The sequence below is a fragment of the Harpia harpyja genome, chromosome 6 (genome assembly GCF_026419915.1).
Source record: "Harpia harpyja isolate bHarHar1 chromosome 6, bHarHar1 primary haplotype, whole genome shotgun sequence".
Classification (NCBI taxonomy): domain Eukaryota; kingdom Metazoa; phylum Chordata; class Aves; order Accipitriformes; family Accipitridae; genus Harpia; species Harpia harpyja.
In genome coordinates, this window is record NC_068945.1 from 6,429,532 (window position 1) to 6,444,021 (window position 14,490).

The 14,490-nt window shown below is 38.7% G+C and overlaps 1 protein-coding gene across 3 annotated transcripts in view; it reads left to right on the top strand.

Moving 5' to 3' along the window:
- The window catches only part of ANO2 (anoctamin 2), a 200,223-nt gene that overhangs the window by 145,819 nt on the left and 39,914 nt on the right, over positions 1-14,490 (top strand). For all 3 annotated transcript variants that reach the window (XM_052790553.1, XM_052790551.1, XM_052790552.1), the window contains 3 exons: positions 3,696-3,770; positions 9,431-9,632; positions 14,237-14,348. In XM_052790553.1, coding sequence (XP_052646513.1) covers positions 3,696-3,770; positions 9,431-9,632; positions 14,237-14,348 — 389 coding nt within the window. The remainder of the gene's footprint in view (positions 1-3,695; positions 3,771-9,430; positions 9,633-14,236; positions 14,349-14,490) is intronic.

A 14,490-nucleotide genomic window follows, 5' to 3' on the forward strand; every position in this document is an offset into this window, starting at 1 on the left:
TGGCTCAGGGCTACAGAGAACGGCAAACTCATGGCAAAGTCACCTAAGGTTAAAGGAAGCACGTGCATGAAGAGAAAGCTGACTAGATGGCATGCTCATCTTCTCTTCCTTCCTTTATCCATTTGTCCCTTCCCATGAACATCCTCCCCTCTCTCCTCTTCCTAAGTCCCCCCCTTTGTATCATTCATTGCAAGAAGGGACTGGGAAACCACTGCCAGAGTGTCTGTCACTCCACTGAGCTCTGTTCAACCAGCATGGCCTTGTTCAGTGTTCAAAAGCAAATGTGATTTTCCTTATGCCGTTGCACCAACACCACAGATGTACCGGGTGCCAGTGCCCAGGCACTGGCAGCGGTGGCTGCCGGGGCGGCTTCTGTGTGGCGAGGCCAGGGCCGCGCCAACGGACCCACCGCAGGGCAGAGCCGAGCCCCTCAGCAAGATGGTAGCACCTCTGGGAAGGTGTGTATAAGGAAGGGTAAAATGCTGCCTGGAAGCGAGGAGAGAGGGGAAAAAAATGTAAGAAACAGCCCTGCTAGCACGAGGTGAGAGCAGGAGGAGGGGAAGAGGTGCTCGAGGTGCCTGAGCAGAGATTCCCCTGCAGCCCCTTGAGAACCCATGCTGGAGCAGGTTTATCCTGAAGGACTGCAGCCCGTGGAAGGGCCCACTCTGGAGCAGGGGAACAGGGTGAGGAGGAAGGAGCAGCAGAGAGGAGCTGTTATGGACTGACCCCATAACCCACCATTCCCCATCCTTCTGCTTGGGGAAGGAAGTAGAGGAGTCAGGAACGAAGGACTGAAGTTGGCCCTGGAAACAAGTTGGGAGGGAGGTAAAGTGGAAGGAGTTTTTAGTTTCGTTTTTATTTCTCACCATCCAAATCTATTTTAAATAGTGATAAATTAGATTAATTTTCCCCAGGTCCAGTCTCGTTTGCCCATGATAGCAATTGGTAAGTTGTCTTCCTGTCTTTACCTCAACCCACAAGCTTTTTCATTTTAATTCCCCCCGCCACTCCCATCCTGTTGAGGAGGGAGAGTGAGAGAGCGGCTGGGTGGGCATCTAGCAGCCAGCCAAGGTCAACCCACCACAAGAGAAAGAAGTATTTTTGTCCTGTTCAGCAAGGTAATTTTTTTTGGAGGCAGTCCATATTTCATTTAGTTATTCCCAGTAATAAATTGGAATTTTAAGAATCGGTTTTGCTTCTAAATCTTTATTCCAGGAACTTATCTTACTGAACTCATCAGGCACAAAGTGCTTTTGAAAAGCAATAATTTACATAAAACAAGAATTCAAGTGCTAAACCTAGGGCATCCAAAATGACTGGTGATGCTAGATGCCTCTATGTTCTTAACACACATGCTGAGATGAAAGAGGGAAAACACTCTAATAACTGCAGTCTTTAAACTCTCCTGAAGTTGGGACCCTTGAATGGATTAATCCTAATGTCTCTTAATGCTTAAAAATGTAGGCTTAGGCACACCTTAGTTTCTGATATTCATCTCTAAAAGTACATGTCAATCATTGCTCAATTTTCCTATTTTTTTTCTTCTTCTTTCCTGTAACTCTCCAGTTCTGTTTTACTGAAAAAAAAAAAAGGGGGGGGGGGGCAGGGAAAATAGCTATTTCTTTTTCATAATGGACAACTGTTTCTTAAGGTATTCCCTGATTTCTCAGGTTTGTAAGTTGCTGAGGTGTTATCAGGAGTCTTCCAGCATGTCATTTTTTTTGGCTTGGAAAGCCAGTAGATCATGTCAGAATCCTGGCTGATGTTTCAAAATACAGTAAATGTCTTACATCACCAGAAATATTGAACAAAAACATCCCCAAACATGAAAAACCCTAGTCACTTTGCCACTCAGGATTTGGCGAGCATGATTCATGATATGTGAAAGTTTGATCTTGATATTATGATTTCTTATTTTCCAAAATTCTTACTGCTAGAGACATTTTTTAAGTAATTTTCTTGGTAATTTTTGTCTCTTCCCGGCCCTTTTGCAGAAATTGCAATTTTCTCTTTCCACCTCAGTATGGTTATAAAAGATTTTCTTCTTTCCTTTAACTGCTTTGGCTAGCATTAACTCATTCTGCTGTTTTGATTCTTTAGTGTTTTTCCCTTAGTGAAACTGTTAGACATGGTGTCCTTCAGGCCTTCTTGGAGTATAATCACTTAGACCTTCTTTATGTCCTATATAATTGCTGAGTGGTAAAAGCCAAAATGAAATGAAATGCATCTGTGCTTTCACAGAAATGCTTTTTAAAGTAGCCTTCCAGCTAAATGATGGACTCCATTTATGTACTGTATGGAGTATTTATGTACTGCATACATTGGGCCAAATTATTTGTGCTTCTGCTTGGGTTTGCTATGACCCAGTCCTGCCAGCATTCTCCCAAAGGAGACGTGCTTAACTTGTCTGTTTGAACAGCTGAGCTGAGAAGAGGGGATGCTGAGTAATACTCCTTCCCACAGTGTTTGAGGCACTACCACAATGGCAATGTATGTGTAGACAGGATCATGCCTTAGGTCTAATTCCACATCCCAGTAAACTCCATGAGATAATTCACGGCTGCATTTCTGCACTTGGAGTATATACTGTGCTACTAGTATATACTAGTGCTACTTTGGGAAAGCCTTTTACAAAGGCATAATACTCCCAGATTTTTATTTTTATCTGAGGACAATGTGCCTTAGAAATGGTTTATTTGAAACCTTTGACCTGAATTCTAATCTGATTTAAATTCATTTAAATTCAGAATAACTCTGGGTTAACTCCAATGTAAGTGAAGTGCTGGTCCATGGGATAGCAACGGTGGTTCACAGAAATGCAAACAGCAGCTGGCTCTGTGTCCTTAGTTAATTTGATTATATAGTTTTAGTTTAACTTAAACAAAAAAATAATGACCTTATTATTATTTTAAGAAACCTATTTTGAGAGGAGGGAATCATATTTCCTACATAAATCCATTTTCAAATATCTTCTTTAGATGTACACGTTGCTAGAGATGGAATTGAGTTTTTGTGGGGAGAGAAAAAGCATACTGGCTTTCACTGATCACAGTTGCTTTAAATTACACAATGAGGAGAGAGGTGCTGTTTGCACATGAAGAAAACAAGGTTGGCAGCAGAGATCACAGAGGGGACTTGCCTTCATAGTTTCTTTCTACTGTGGACCAAGTACCAGCAGAAGGATTGGGGTGTCTTTGCAAGAATTATCTTAGGGGCCACATTTGGCTAAGGTAACCATCAGACAAAAACTCTGGGTTCAATGGTAGTAAGCATTCTTTTCACGATTTCTGTCTCAAGCGCTATCCTTCTGAAGTTTTACAAGAAGCAATTCAAAATAAATTGTTGAATCTTACTTTGCCTAAATGTAAATTAAGGTGAATCTCAGGGCTTTCTCCTAATATTATGAAATTTAGTAAGAGCTGAAAACATTTTTTCAAATATTAAAATCATAGTTACATATGATATTTTCTGATTTTTGCAAACATTTTCTCTATGTCTTATTTACCCTCTTACCCTCTTGTCTCTCAAATTAAAGTCTGCTTTAAAATATCAGTGTTCTAAATCTTCTAATCATCTTCAAAATTACAACAGGAGTAGGGGAATTGAGAATGTTTTTCAATAACAGATCTTACTCTAATATTTGCTATTGTACAGTTCTGTAATGTCTGTTGTTTTATCTTTGTGTTTTGTCACAGGATGAAAAGGATAAGCTGACATGGAGTGACCGTATGCCTGGATATGCAGCAAACTTTGGATTGATTTTATTTATGGTAATATAATCTGCATTTCTATGGATGTATTAGGTGTGAGAAACTTTGCAATGAGCATCTTGAGTGGAATCCTGAATTGGTGTTCTCAAAGATGCTAAAAATCTGAAGAAAGCTAGGGTTGTAACCTACAGTTTGTGAGAAATACATGTCCTACTAGGAAGATTCATAGAGCTCAATGCCTACCTCCAGCCTTATTCTCTTTTTCCAAAGGCTGCTTATGAGAGGGCTATTGGCTGGATGACTTGCTGCAATGGCAGCAGCTCATTACTAGATGCTGTCTCTCCCACAGGGTTTCTGCTCCATCCTTCATTATCTGATGGAGGGAATCCCACTGCGTATTTGCTTGCGTGCACAGTATTGCGGATGCTCTGTCAGAATGACATTTAGAAGTGTTGAGCCTACTGAACAGGTGACATACAGGTGAAATAAATCTGTTGCTGAGAAGTATTTCTCCAACACGCATTCAGGGATGGACTATACTGTAGTTGAGGAAGAATGTGGTATACAATCCTCGCTTGAGAACAAGAATAAGGTGTGCAGGTCAGCCATCTGTAAAGTGTGGACACCACTGTCCTAGCAAAATTTCCAACAGACCATAAACACATCATCAAGCTGCTAGAATTTGTAAACAGCAATAGGAAAGCCTGACTAACAAACCTTAAATTACGTTGTCAAGGATTCCATTACCCCTCTGGTTACAGAAATTACTGAATGAAAGCATGTATTCGCATCTAGAGCCAGTATAAAATGGCAATGAAATATGCCGGTTTACACCATAGGAGCATCTGACATGGGAAATTTACTTCGGGACTAAATTATTTTAAAATACCTAAGTGTATTTCTAATTTACTGGAATTTGCATATACTGCAACAGATGTCCTGTAAAGATTTAAATTTTTTTTCTGACAATCAAACCGATTTTATATTCACATTGAAGTCAAATTAATGTCTGCATTTTTATAAATATATGTGTATATATTTATGAAGATATATGTATTGTATATTAAGTATATTTTCTGTACATATTAGTGTGTCATGCATATATATACGTACTTACAACATTTTGAGTGACTTTACCATTCTGAGGCCATACCAAACATTTGCTTTTTAGACAGAACCTCTAACTGGCATCAGTTGGGACTTTGCTTAAAGCAGAGTATACTGAGAATGACTAAGCATATAGCCCTGATTTAGCTTTTACAAGTCATTCTTTTGCAGACAAGGTGCTTACATGTGCTCTTGACTTTAACCACATGTTTAAATCTCCCCTAAGCATGAGCTTAAAGTGCTTTCCTGAGTCATAGCCTACGTATTACACTCCCTGCTTACTGTAACGTCTGAGAGAGATTTATAAAGTTAAAATGTAGAGCTCCAATTCTTCAGCTTCTGTTAGTGACTAGTGGCACTGTGCTGGCTTTCACCCTTTGGAGAAGTGGCCACAATGATTTTTTTAGACTATTTTGAGCATTAGTAAGATGTAAGCACCTACAGGAGACAACTTACAAACCACGCATGAAATTCAAGTCAGCCCTTGATGAGGGAGAGCCAGCTCTGCTTTCCTATGTGGAGATTACAATCTGCTCTTTACTGTATGTGATGTTTCTTTGTTTTCTGCTAGATTAGTTAAACAGGGATTGGAAACACCAGACTAAAGTTTGTTGTCAGTCTGTGCAATAGAATTGCACTGAGGAATCTAAGTTGGGCTCATCTACCTCCGTTATTATTATTCACACAGGCTAATTTTTTTAGCCATAAGCACTACATACATAGTAGGTGATGAAATCTTGAATTTACGTGTGTGTGTGCACATGTACAGGACACAGACACAGAAGACTCAGACACAGATGTGCACACACATGTGCTGCAATTTCTAGTGCTGCAGAAGCGATTGTTGAATTTTTAATACTACCTTTTCCAGGCCCAAAGGGTCTGGCGGCACAAATCCATAGGCATTTTCCATGAAGATGTCTACATTGCTATAGAATGATGCTGTTGTGTTCTGTCCCTCCTCCCCCCAGCTTTACTTGCCATACTTTCCTTTATGATTCTTGACGTTGCTAACAGTTTTCTTATTGTAAAACCTTTTCTCTTTATTTTTCATTTGTGTACTTCTTTTGTATGCTTCACTTTTGTGAATCTTTTTTCAAGAACTGTGTTGTGTTTTGTTTGTTTTTTTTTTTAATTTCTGGCTTTTCTCCTGTCTTTATTAAGCTAGGCATGCTGTTTGTTTCTTTAAAAGTGCAGGCTGAAGAAAATGTTTGGTTTGGTTCTCTTGCCCAATTGGTCTTCGTGTTTTACACCACCAAATAATTCCAAGGATTATTTTACATATTTATGGATGCTTTAAAATCTGGTCACAGTTCTTTTGTTGTACACAAAGCCTCAGTTGACTGCAGAGGGGGCAGAAGATCCAACCTTTATTTAAGCAATGTCTTTTGCAGGGGTTTTAGAACAGAAGTTCACAAGTCTTATTTTTGCCCAGTAACACCAGTGTTAACAGGAGGTCTAGACTTAGCTGGGCATATACAAATTTGGCTTGGGTGTGATTAGTAATAACATATGTCACAGTTTAGAAACTGCATATTTAGAAGGTACATATTCTGACCAAGATTTCTGAGTATGTGACAAAAACGTTGGTAGCCGTTGGAAGAGAGCAGGACGTCACGGAGCAATGCCATCACTGGAGCTTTTCTTTGGGTTCATTGTGTTTTGTTCAATCAGAGGAAGGAAGAAAAGCAATTAGTGTCATGGCACAAGAGTTCAGCCTTTGCCTTCGTTGGACCCTATTGCCCTATTCTTACTCACATGGCATAATACTTGACTCTGGAATAGCTCTACTGGGGAGCCAAAGAACTATTTGGACATTAAATTGTTATCCTACTTGGATGAAGGTAACAGTCTAGCCCACGGGGTTTTATAGCTTCCTTCTCAGATCTAGTATGCTTTCCTGTTTGTCTTCATTCATACCAGGCTCAGTAGGTGACCTTTTCTGCAGCCAATTTTCACATCTGTTTCTAAGCAATTCAGTCCTTGACAAACTCGTTTAGATATTCACTGAAGAAACTGTCTGCCATAGTAGGGGATAGAACTGGCCAGATGAAATGTTGGCAATGACAACAAAACCCACAATAGGCACCTGAATTAAAGGTGACCATCTGATCTGGAATTCGGGCCAAAGAGGTATTTTCAGGAATGGAAAAAATGCTGTGAAGATACAGGAACCCTTCCCTCTCAGTAACCATCTGGGAAGTGAGAATTATGCTCTCAGTTACCGTGCAGTCCTACAAGCCCTCCTCAATTTTCTCTTGTCGCTAGATGCACAGATAATGAAGACTCCTAAAGGAGTGTTTTTCCATCTGTGTCTAAGCAGATGTTTAAAAACAGCTGGGCAACCAAGGAGCTTCTGAAGCCCTGGTGCTTTTGCAAAACAAATGTCTTTGTTCTTTAAACCAATAAAACATATTTTTTGGTTAACTTTGTACATCTTGCTGTGGCACTGCATGAATTGAAAAGGTCGCAATAGTGCAAGCCTCTGAGAGTATCTCATCTTCCAGTAATCTTCCTCATTGCTATGGATCCCTTAAATCCTTTGGTCAGGTTTAAGAGTTTGCTATTCAACTTCCATCACTTGAAATTTCCTCTTTCTGTATTTAATGATGACTGTCCTTAATGACTCTTTTTCCTGTACTGTTAAGATACCACCTGTCAGTGGAAGCTTGTGATGGAGACAGGTGTCTATGGAGGCCCAGAGCGCTCATCATCTCCAGAATGATGCATATAAGGTTACTTTGCTGTTTTTCCTGGTCCACCAGCACAGTAAAAATTTCAAAGAAATCCACAGGGGAAAGAAACAGAAAACGAGTATTTGGAAAGTGATTAAGAGGAAGGAATCTGTGACCCAAACTGAGAAAAAGAAAAGAGCTTAAGGCAACTGTAGAGGTGGAAGGTGAATTAGATTACTGCCAGGTGGTGCCGGTTTGTTTTCTCTCCTCATTGGGGATATTACTCTCTACTGTAGTGATCGCTTCTGCAATGGGCAAGTTAGGAAAAAGTTCTGATCTTTGTGTTCCTGCACCGCTTCTGTCATAGTAAGAGCTGAGCAGATAGTTCAACATGAATCAAATTTTTGTCTGCAGGTTTGGTAGGTAAGTCAAAAGAAAAAAGAGAAAAACAGGCAGGAAAAATTAGAACTGTTTTCTCAACACAATGACAGCTACAAAAGGAAAGCAAATAATATTTTAAGCCATTTGAAATGTTTTCATTTAAAGTGTTTTATGTTTAGACTTTTTTCTTCAGACCAGTATTTGAATGAAAAATATTAGCATGAAGCAAAACCTCATAATTCACCTACATTTCATTTAAGATTAATGAAACATTTCTTTAAAAAGTAAAAATTAGATGTTTTACTAGATCTAACATTTTATTACTATTTTCTCACAAAACATATTTATGAATTTCATCTCATATCTCCAGGAGTTTCTCCAAATGATTATTTTTTAGTATGTTTACTAGTTCTCCATTAGAACAAAATATGCCCAGTTTTTGTCTTCCACCTTTAATATAGCTCCGATTCTTGTTCTGGTTCTTTTGCAATAATACTTTTTCATGAGACAACCTTCCTCTGTATACAGGAATTCAATAAACTATTGCTGGGTCATTAAAATGAACTGTTAAATTTCCTTAAACCTGTGTTGTGAATCTGGGCCCCTAGGCCCATTGAAATAATTGCAATAGTCTGATCTTTTACATTTAGGTAGTCTCTTTCATCTGAGGATCTCAAGATGTTTTACCTAAAATAATGAATGCACATTGGAATTCTTGCCAAAGGCTAAAATGAAAGAGAAAAATGTACCCTCTCCCCCTTTCCTGCTATGGCCATGAAATTTTGCTATTTTTTTATTGTTATTTTATTGATTTTTTTTTTTCATTGTAGGGTGGATTTTTTTGAAACCAGAATACCATAGCCCTGTGAAATTAAAATTCTTCTTGTGGGAACTTGACCTTAAGTAGCAAGGCTGACTTTCCTCATCTCATGGGTCAAAGCCAGCCCATGAAAGATGCCAGGATACCAACTGATTTCTGGGACAGAAATGTAAAGTGAAGCCCTAGTAACCCTGTTTAGGTCAGTCTTAAAAGAACAATAACAAGGGAAATATATATATATATATATATATATTTTTTTTTTTTTTTTAATTTGTGGCAACAGTTGAGCAAACACAACTGGAAAGTAAGTTGCCACTTCTGCTGTGCAGAGGGGAAGCTGTTTCAGCCAGTAAAGCCCATTTACTTGACTGCACATACATGTAGGCCCTTCAGTCCAAGCTGTCTGAACCTGTTGCCAGAAAAAAGACCGTGCTGAATACCTGCGTTTGAACCGAACTACCTGAGTTTCACCAGTACTGCATGAATAATATGCAGAGGACATGCGCATCTTCAGGAATTGTGCCAGTTCAGAGTTCTGCATCCATTTTCTTCATTATGTCCTTGTTAGAGAGTTTTGAATTCTCACATTTTAATTTGCTTATCCTCGTATTATTGTGTTGCTCTAAGAAATAACCACACAATGCCAATTCATGGAACAAACCCAACATACCAGTCAAAGCTTCTGTTTGAATGTCAGTATCAAACTTGAACTAATCTATCTGTACGTTTCTTTGCAGATTATGCTGACATTTTCAGCAGTGTTTGGTGTGATTGTGTACCGAATTACTACAGCAGCAGCTTTGTCATTCAGCACAAATGAGACAACCAGGTCAAATGTTCGAGTGACTGTGACCGCAACTGCTGTCATCATTAACCTCGTCGTGATACTTATACTTGATGAAATTTATGGAGCTGTTGCCAAATGGCTGACAGAAATTGGTAAAACTATCTTACCACATTCCTCATTAGTACATTACATGTATTGACACGAGAGTATGCAAGGAGGTTCTAATAGGAATATTTCCCACTGAAGAGCGCCAGGGAAAATATTCAGGCCTATGGGGTAAGATGCTCAGACATGCCTCTGTGAACTAGGGGTCTAAGCCACAACATGCAGTGTTGCCACTAATAGGACTAATTAGCCTGGCTACAATGCCATGTTAATGCAGCCGTGCTATTTCCAGGACCTCAGCTGGTATTTCTGCATCGCACTGGCTCTGTGCCAAGATCCACTTATCTAGAGCTGGTTGAGAATTTTGACCGGGTATGTATTTTGATATATATCTTTACCTCTAGGAGCGTGGTTTACCGAAAGTCATTGGTTTGTTTCAAAGATGTTGCTGGCTCTGGCAAAGCTACACTGGCAAATCCTTACCAGGTTATTTTGCTGATGTGATTTTTGCCAGGTCCTTACCACTTAAAGGGTTTTTTTGCCATATGGGCATGTCTGGGCTGGATTTTTTTATAATAATACCTATTTCAGTTAGGGGGTGGATTTTTTTTTTTTTTTTAATGTCGTATTGTTACAAGCCTGGCAATGTATTAAGCCTTTTAAAGGCGAGTCAGTCCTTCGACTACTATACGGGTTTAGGCTAGAGTTTTGTTTAGTTATATACATTAGGCCAAAGATGTTTATGAATAAGGGTTTAGGCTGAGGTTTTGTTTTGTTATATAAATTAGGGCAAAGATGTTTGCTGATAGGGCCCTAACATGAGATTCTTATAGCCGTCATAAAGTATTGTTTCCCGCATTTTTATACATCACTTCTAATTCTAGATTCTAGAAACACTGAAAATCAATCAGCAACCACAGATGCCCTTAACTGTAGCAAGTGCTCTACCTGTCCATTTTGGGCATCTAAACTTAGGCATCCAAATTAAAAACTTTTTGATAATTGGAGCCTGACTCAATGATTCGAAATTGCAGATTCCCTCCCTGTAAAACCTACAGTGATGTGAAGCTGGCTGGAACTAGCAGACTTCAGATTGAAACCTTAGGAACCCTTAAGACTTTTGCTTCTTGTTCTCACCTTCTCAAGACACTTTCAAAGTCACAAGAGAAAACATCTATTTTAGTCTTATTTTCTGAAGAATGCCATAAACTGAAGTTTTGTAGTTGTCATAATAGTCATCCAATCCTGAACTATGAAATAATGGTCCTGTGGTTTTACCAGTAAGAATAGCCTGATGATAGTTTAAATTAAATTTGTAAAGTATTTGAAAGAAATGAAGACAAAGCGATTCATTTTCACAAAATGCCACCAAACGGGGTTAATTTTTTTGTTTCTGTTTAGACCCAGCTCTTGGTAGAATGTAGCACGGTTACACAAATGAACTCTGTTCTAGTGGCTTAAGGAAGCTCAGGCTTACTGTCCAGGCCAAAATTGTACCCAGATTTTCAGCTTTCGTATAACTGACAAGCTGCTAACTGTGTGTGACCTGATGAATTCTGTCCACTGCACCCACAGCTGTTAAGGCATGACAATCTGTGTGGAAAGCGTAGGAAGAGATGAAGGTGAGGCTTCTCCTCTCTGGCAGTTTCTAGGCAAAAGATTGGAAGTGCAAACCACTGTCGTTGCCTCTCTGGTGGATGCACAGAAGGAAAATCTCTCCCTTTGAAACGTGCAGCACTCTGAATTGTGAAAGAAACAACAATTTCTTACTTGCTGATTATTCTCCCCCTGTCACTTTGCATTCAATTCTTACCCTTCTATCTTTATTTAGTCAGCTTTCCTAATTAACCGTCAGATGTTTTGTTTAAGAAGGATCCAGTCTGAGTAATCTCTAGTGCTACAAATTACATGTGTTAGAAAGTTCATTCAGGCAGCTTTCTCCAGTGCTAGGCTTAGATGCCAACTGTAATCAAAATGTTAAAAAAAATTACAACTCGTTTGTGCTGATAAATGCTCCTTACCTTGTGAACTTTCATTTTGCTGAGCAGAGCAAAACATACTCAACTCTTTTTTCACACTGCAGTTAATTGACAAGCTGAGAAACGCACTTGTTGGGCTGGAGGAACAGCTCTTGATGGCATAGATTTCTAATCCAACCCCAAGAGCACTTGAATCTTTGCTCAAGTGAAAAATTAAGTATGTCTGTAAGCCCAAGAATATTACCATTGATAGCAATTGTATTCCTTGTAGGATCAAAGTAATGCATCTGCCTCAATACCTGCTGAATCAGTGCTTGGGTAAAAAAAATAGTAGTAATGTTGTAATCAATAGAGAGCTCATGCAAGATGCACTAGGACTCCATGCACCTCTCGTGGATCCAGAAAAGCAGGGCCCAGCAAAAGTGCAGGTTATATCCTGGTATTCTCCAGCTGAATATGTCGTCTTCAATAATCAGGTGGTGTCGGACTTGACTTAGAACTCATTTACTCACTTGTAACTTCCCTTAGGTCAAGGAAGAACCAGTCAAACGGGGACAAAATCAAAACTACTTGAGTTTGTGCCTTATAAAGGCAGCAATTCCTTCAGTGAGCTAAGGCCCATGCACCGGATAGCTCAGCTCATTCTCTATCTGGAAAGTTTCAGCTGCCCAATTTTGGTGTAACATGCTGCACAACCAAACATATATTATGAGTGTTTTTTTTTTTTTTTTTTAAAGTTTTCTCTCTTACTAATGCATCTATTCTGGCTGGATGCATTTCTTCTGTAGCAAACTCCACTAGCTAGAAGACAAATTCTATGCATGCCTCTATTGGTATGGTATAGTATATCTGAGTGTGGGGAGGGAGTGAAGTGCTGAGAGAGTCTCTGGAACCATATATGGTGTGCAAATTTTCATCCAGAGGCTGAGCTCATCTTTGTGGGAGGTCTCCATAAGGCAAAGGCTAGGATTTTTCTCCCTCAAATTTAATCTGCACTGCTGTTACTTGATATTCCTGTTGCCCTGAGCTGTTGTCCTGAGGATCTATCCAGCATATGGGGTCATCTACAAATTGTTCAAATCCTTTGAAGGTTTAATTAAGCTTTTCTATACGTATAGGTGAATGATGGCTTAGGGCTCACCAGGTTGTGTATTGACCTTTTATGAAAATATGGTTGAAAGGATCACAAATAAAGGTGGGCAGTGGGGACTCATTACAGCTTTGCTATTTCTTTAGTGCTCAAATAAACACCATGCTGCTTTTTTAAGAAAAAACCCCAAAGCGACCAAAACACCCAAACTGTGCCCCAAAACAAAACTGTACAAGTACAGCTGTATTTTTAATGAAGTTCTTAAAGCCAGAGCTCTGGATCTACCTTATTATTTCGCACTTCCTCTGTGCTACAGAAATTCAGTCAAGAACATACCACAATAAAATGACCTGCTCTCAGATTAGTTAACAGCTCAGGATGAGCATGGCAATACAAGAATTTAACCCATATAGAATCTTTAAAAGAGGATCCTACTGTCAATTTGAAAAGCCTCTGCCTTATACCTATGTGTTCTGTTACTGGAAAATTTCCATAGAAATTGGAAATAAACCTGAGAACAGTCATAAATACAGAAAATGTTTAAGACACATTTTTACAAGTTATCTGAAGAAGTCTAGAAATGTAGAATATGTATAGTGAATGGAGAAACATTAGCAAAAATGTGCATTTATTTTGCATGACAATTAACAATTCACTTAATGCCTTAGTCAGAAAGGTGCTTAGTCTTGTGTTTAGCGTTAAGCACATTAACAGTCTCATTACAGAAAAAAAGGCTTGGGCACACAAAGTTAAGAAGGCTTTTAAGGTGTTTTTGCTGGATGAAAATCTTTGTACGTTGCTTTCATCATTCACGAATTGAGAATTTAATGCTTTGTTATTTCAGTTGTGTAACTGATATAGTTATGTATGTTGATAAGCATGTGCTTATATACATTAAAGCTATTTATACTGCTTTAGCTTTATGCAATTGAATTTCAAGAGCTAATTACTTTTTTGTTCAAACTCCAGAGAGCTAGGAGAACCATACAAATACATAATAATTATTTCTATCTATTATTATTAATAATATTAATAATATATTCATTATGTTAATAAAATATATGTAATGATAGTATATAGTTAATAATATAATAGATGTCAAAGTAAGTGACAGAGGAGGTGTGTGCTAAGACTTCAGAGATGTGGCCTGAAGCAGAGGAAGGTGATGCGGTCTGCCCAGACCTCTCCGCAAGGCAATGGAAGAGACTGGGAAAGAAGTGACGTGTAGTCAGGTCCAGACCAAGTGTCAGGATCTGTTGGTTTTTTTGCCACCAGGGTATTGGATAGACAGCATGAGCAACTTGAGATAAGCTCTCAGAGGCCTATCAGAGAATCAAGTTCATTATGTTGTCATTATTAATGTTTCTGTCAAAGAATCTTCAATTTCCATCTGGAAATTTGGAGACTCTCTGGAAATCAGGAGTCAGTGACAGAGCTAGTGTGCATTGGTACAAATTAAAAGTACAAAAGAAAAAACAGTATGAGCTTGAAATTTGCAGTTTGGTGTTGTATTTGTAGATATCAGGGATGTTTACATATTTAGTAATTGATTTCTCTGGTTTAATTTTTTTTTTCCCCCCAGAGGTACCAAAAACAGAGAAAACCTTTGAGGAGAGACTGATTTTGAAGGCATTCCTACTGAAGTTTGTGAATTCTTATGCACCAATTTTTTATGTTGCCTTTTTTAAAGGGAGGTAGGATAAATGTCCTTTAAATATAGATATTTATGTATATAGATATTTATGTGTGTGTATATATATATATGCCTATATTAGTGGACCTGTGTTTAAAAATGGGCACAAAGGGCTACCTTACTAAGTCTGGGACTGTCTACCT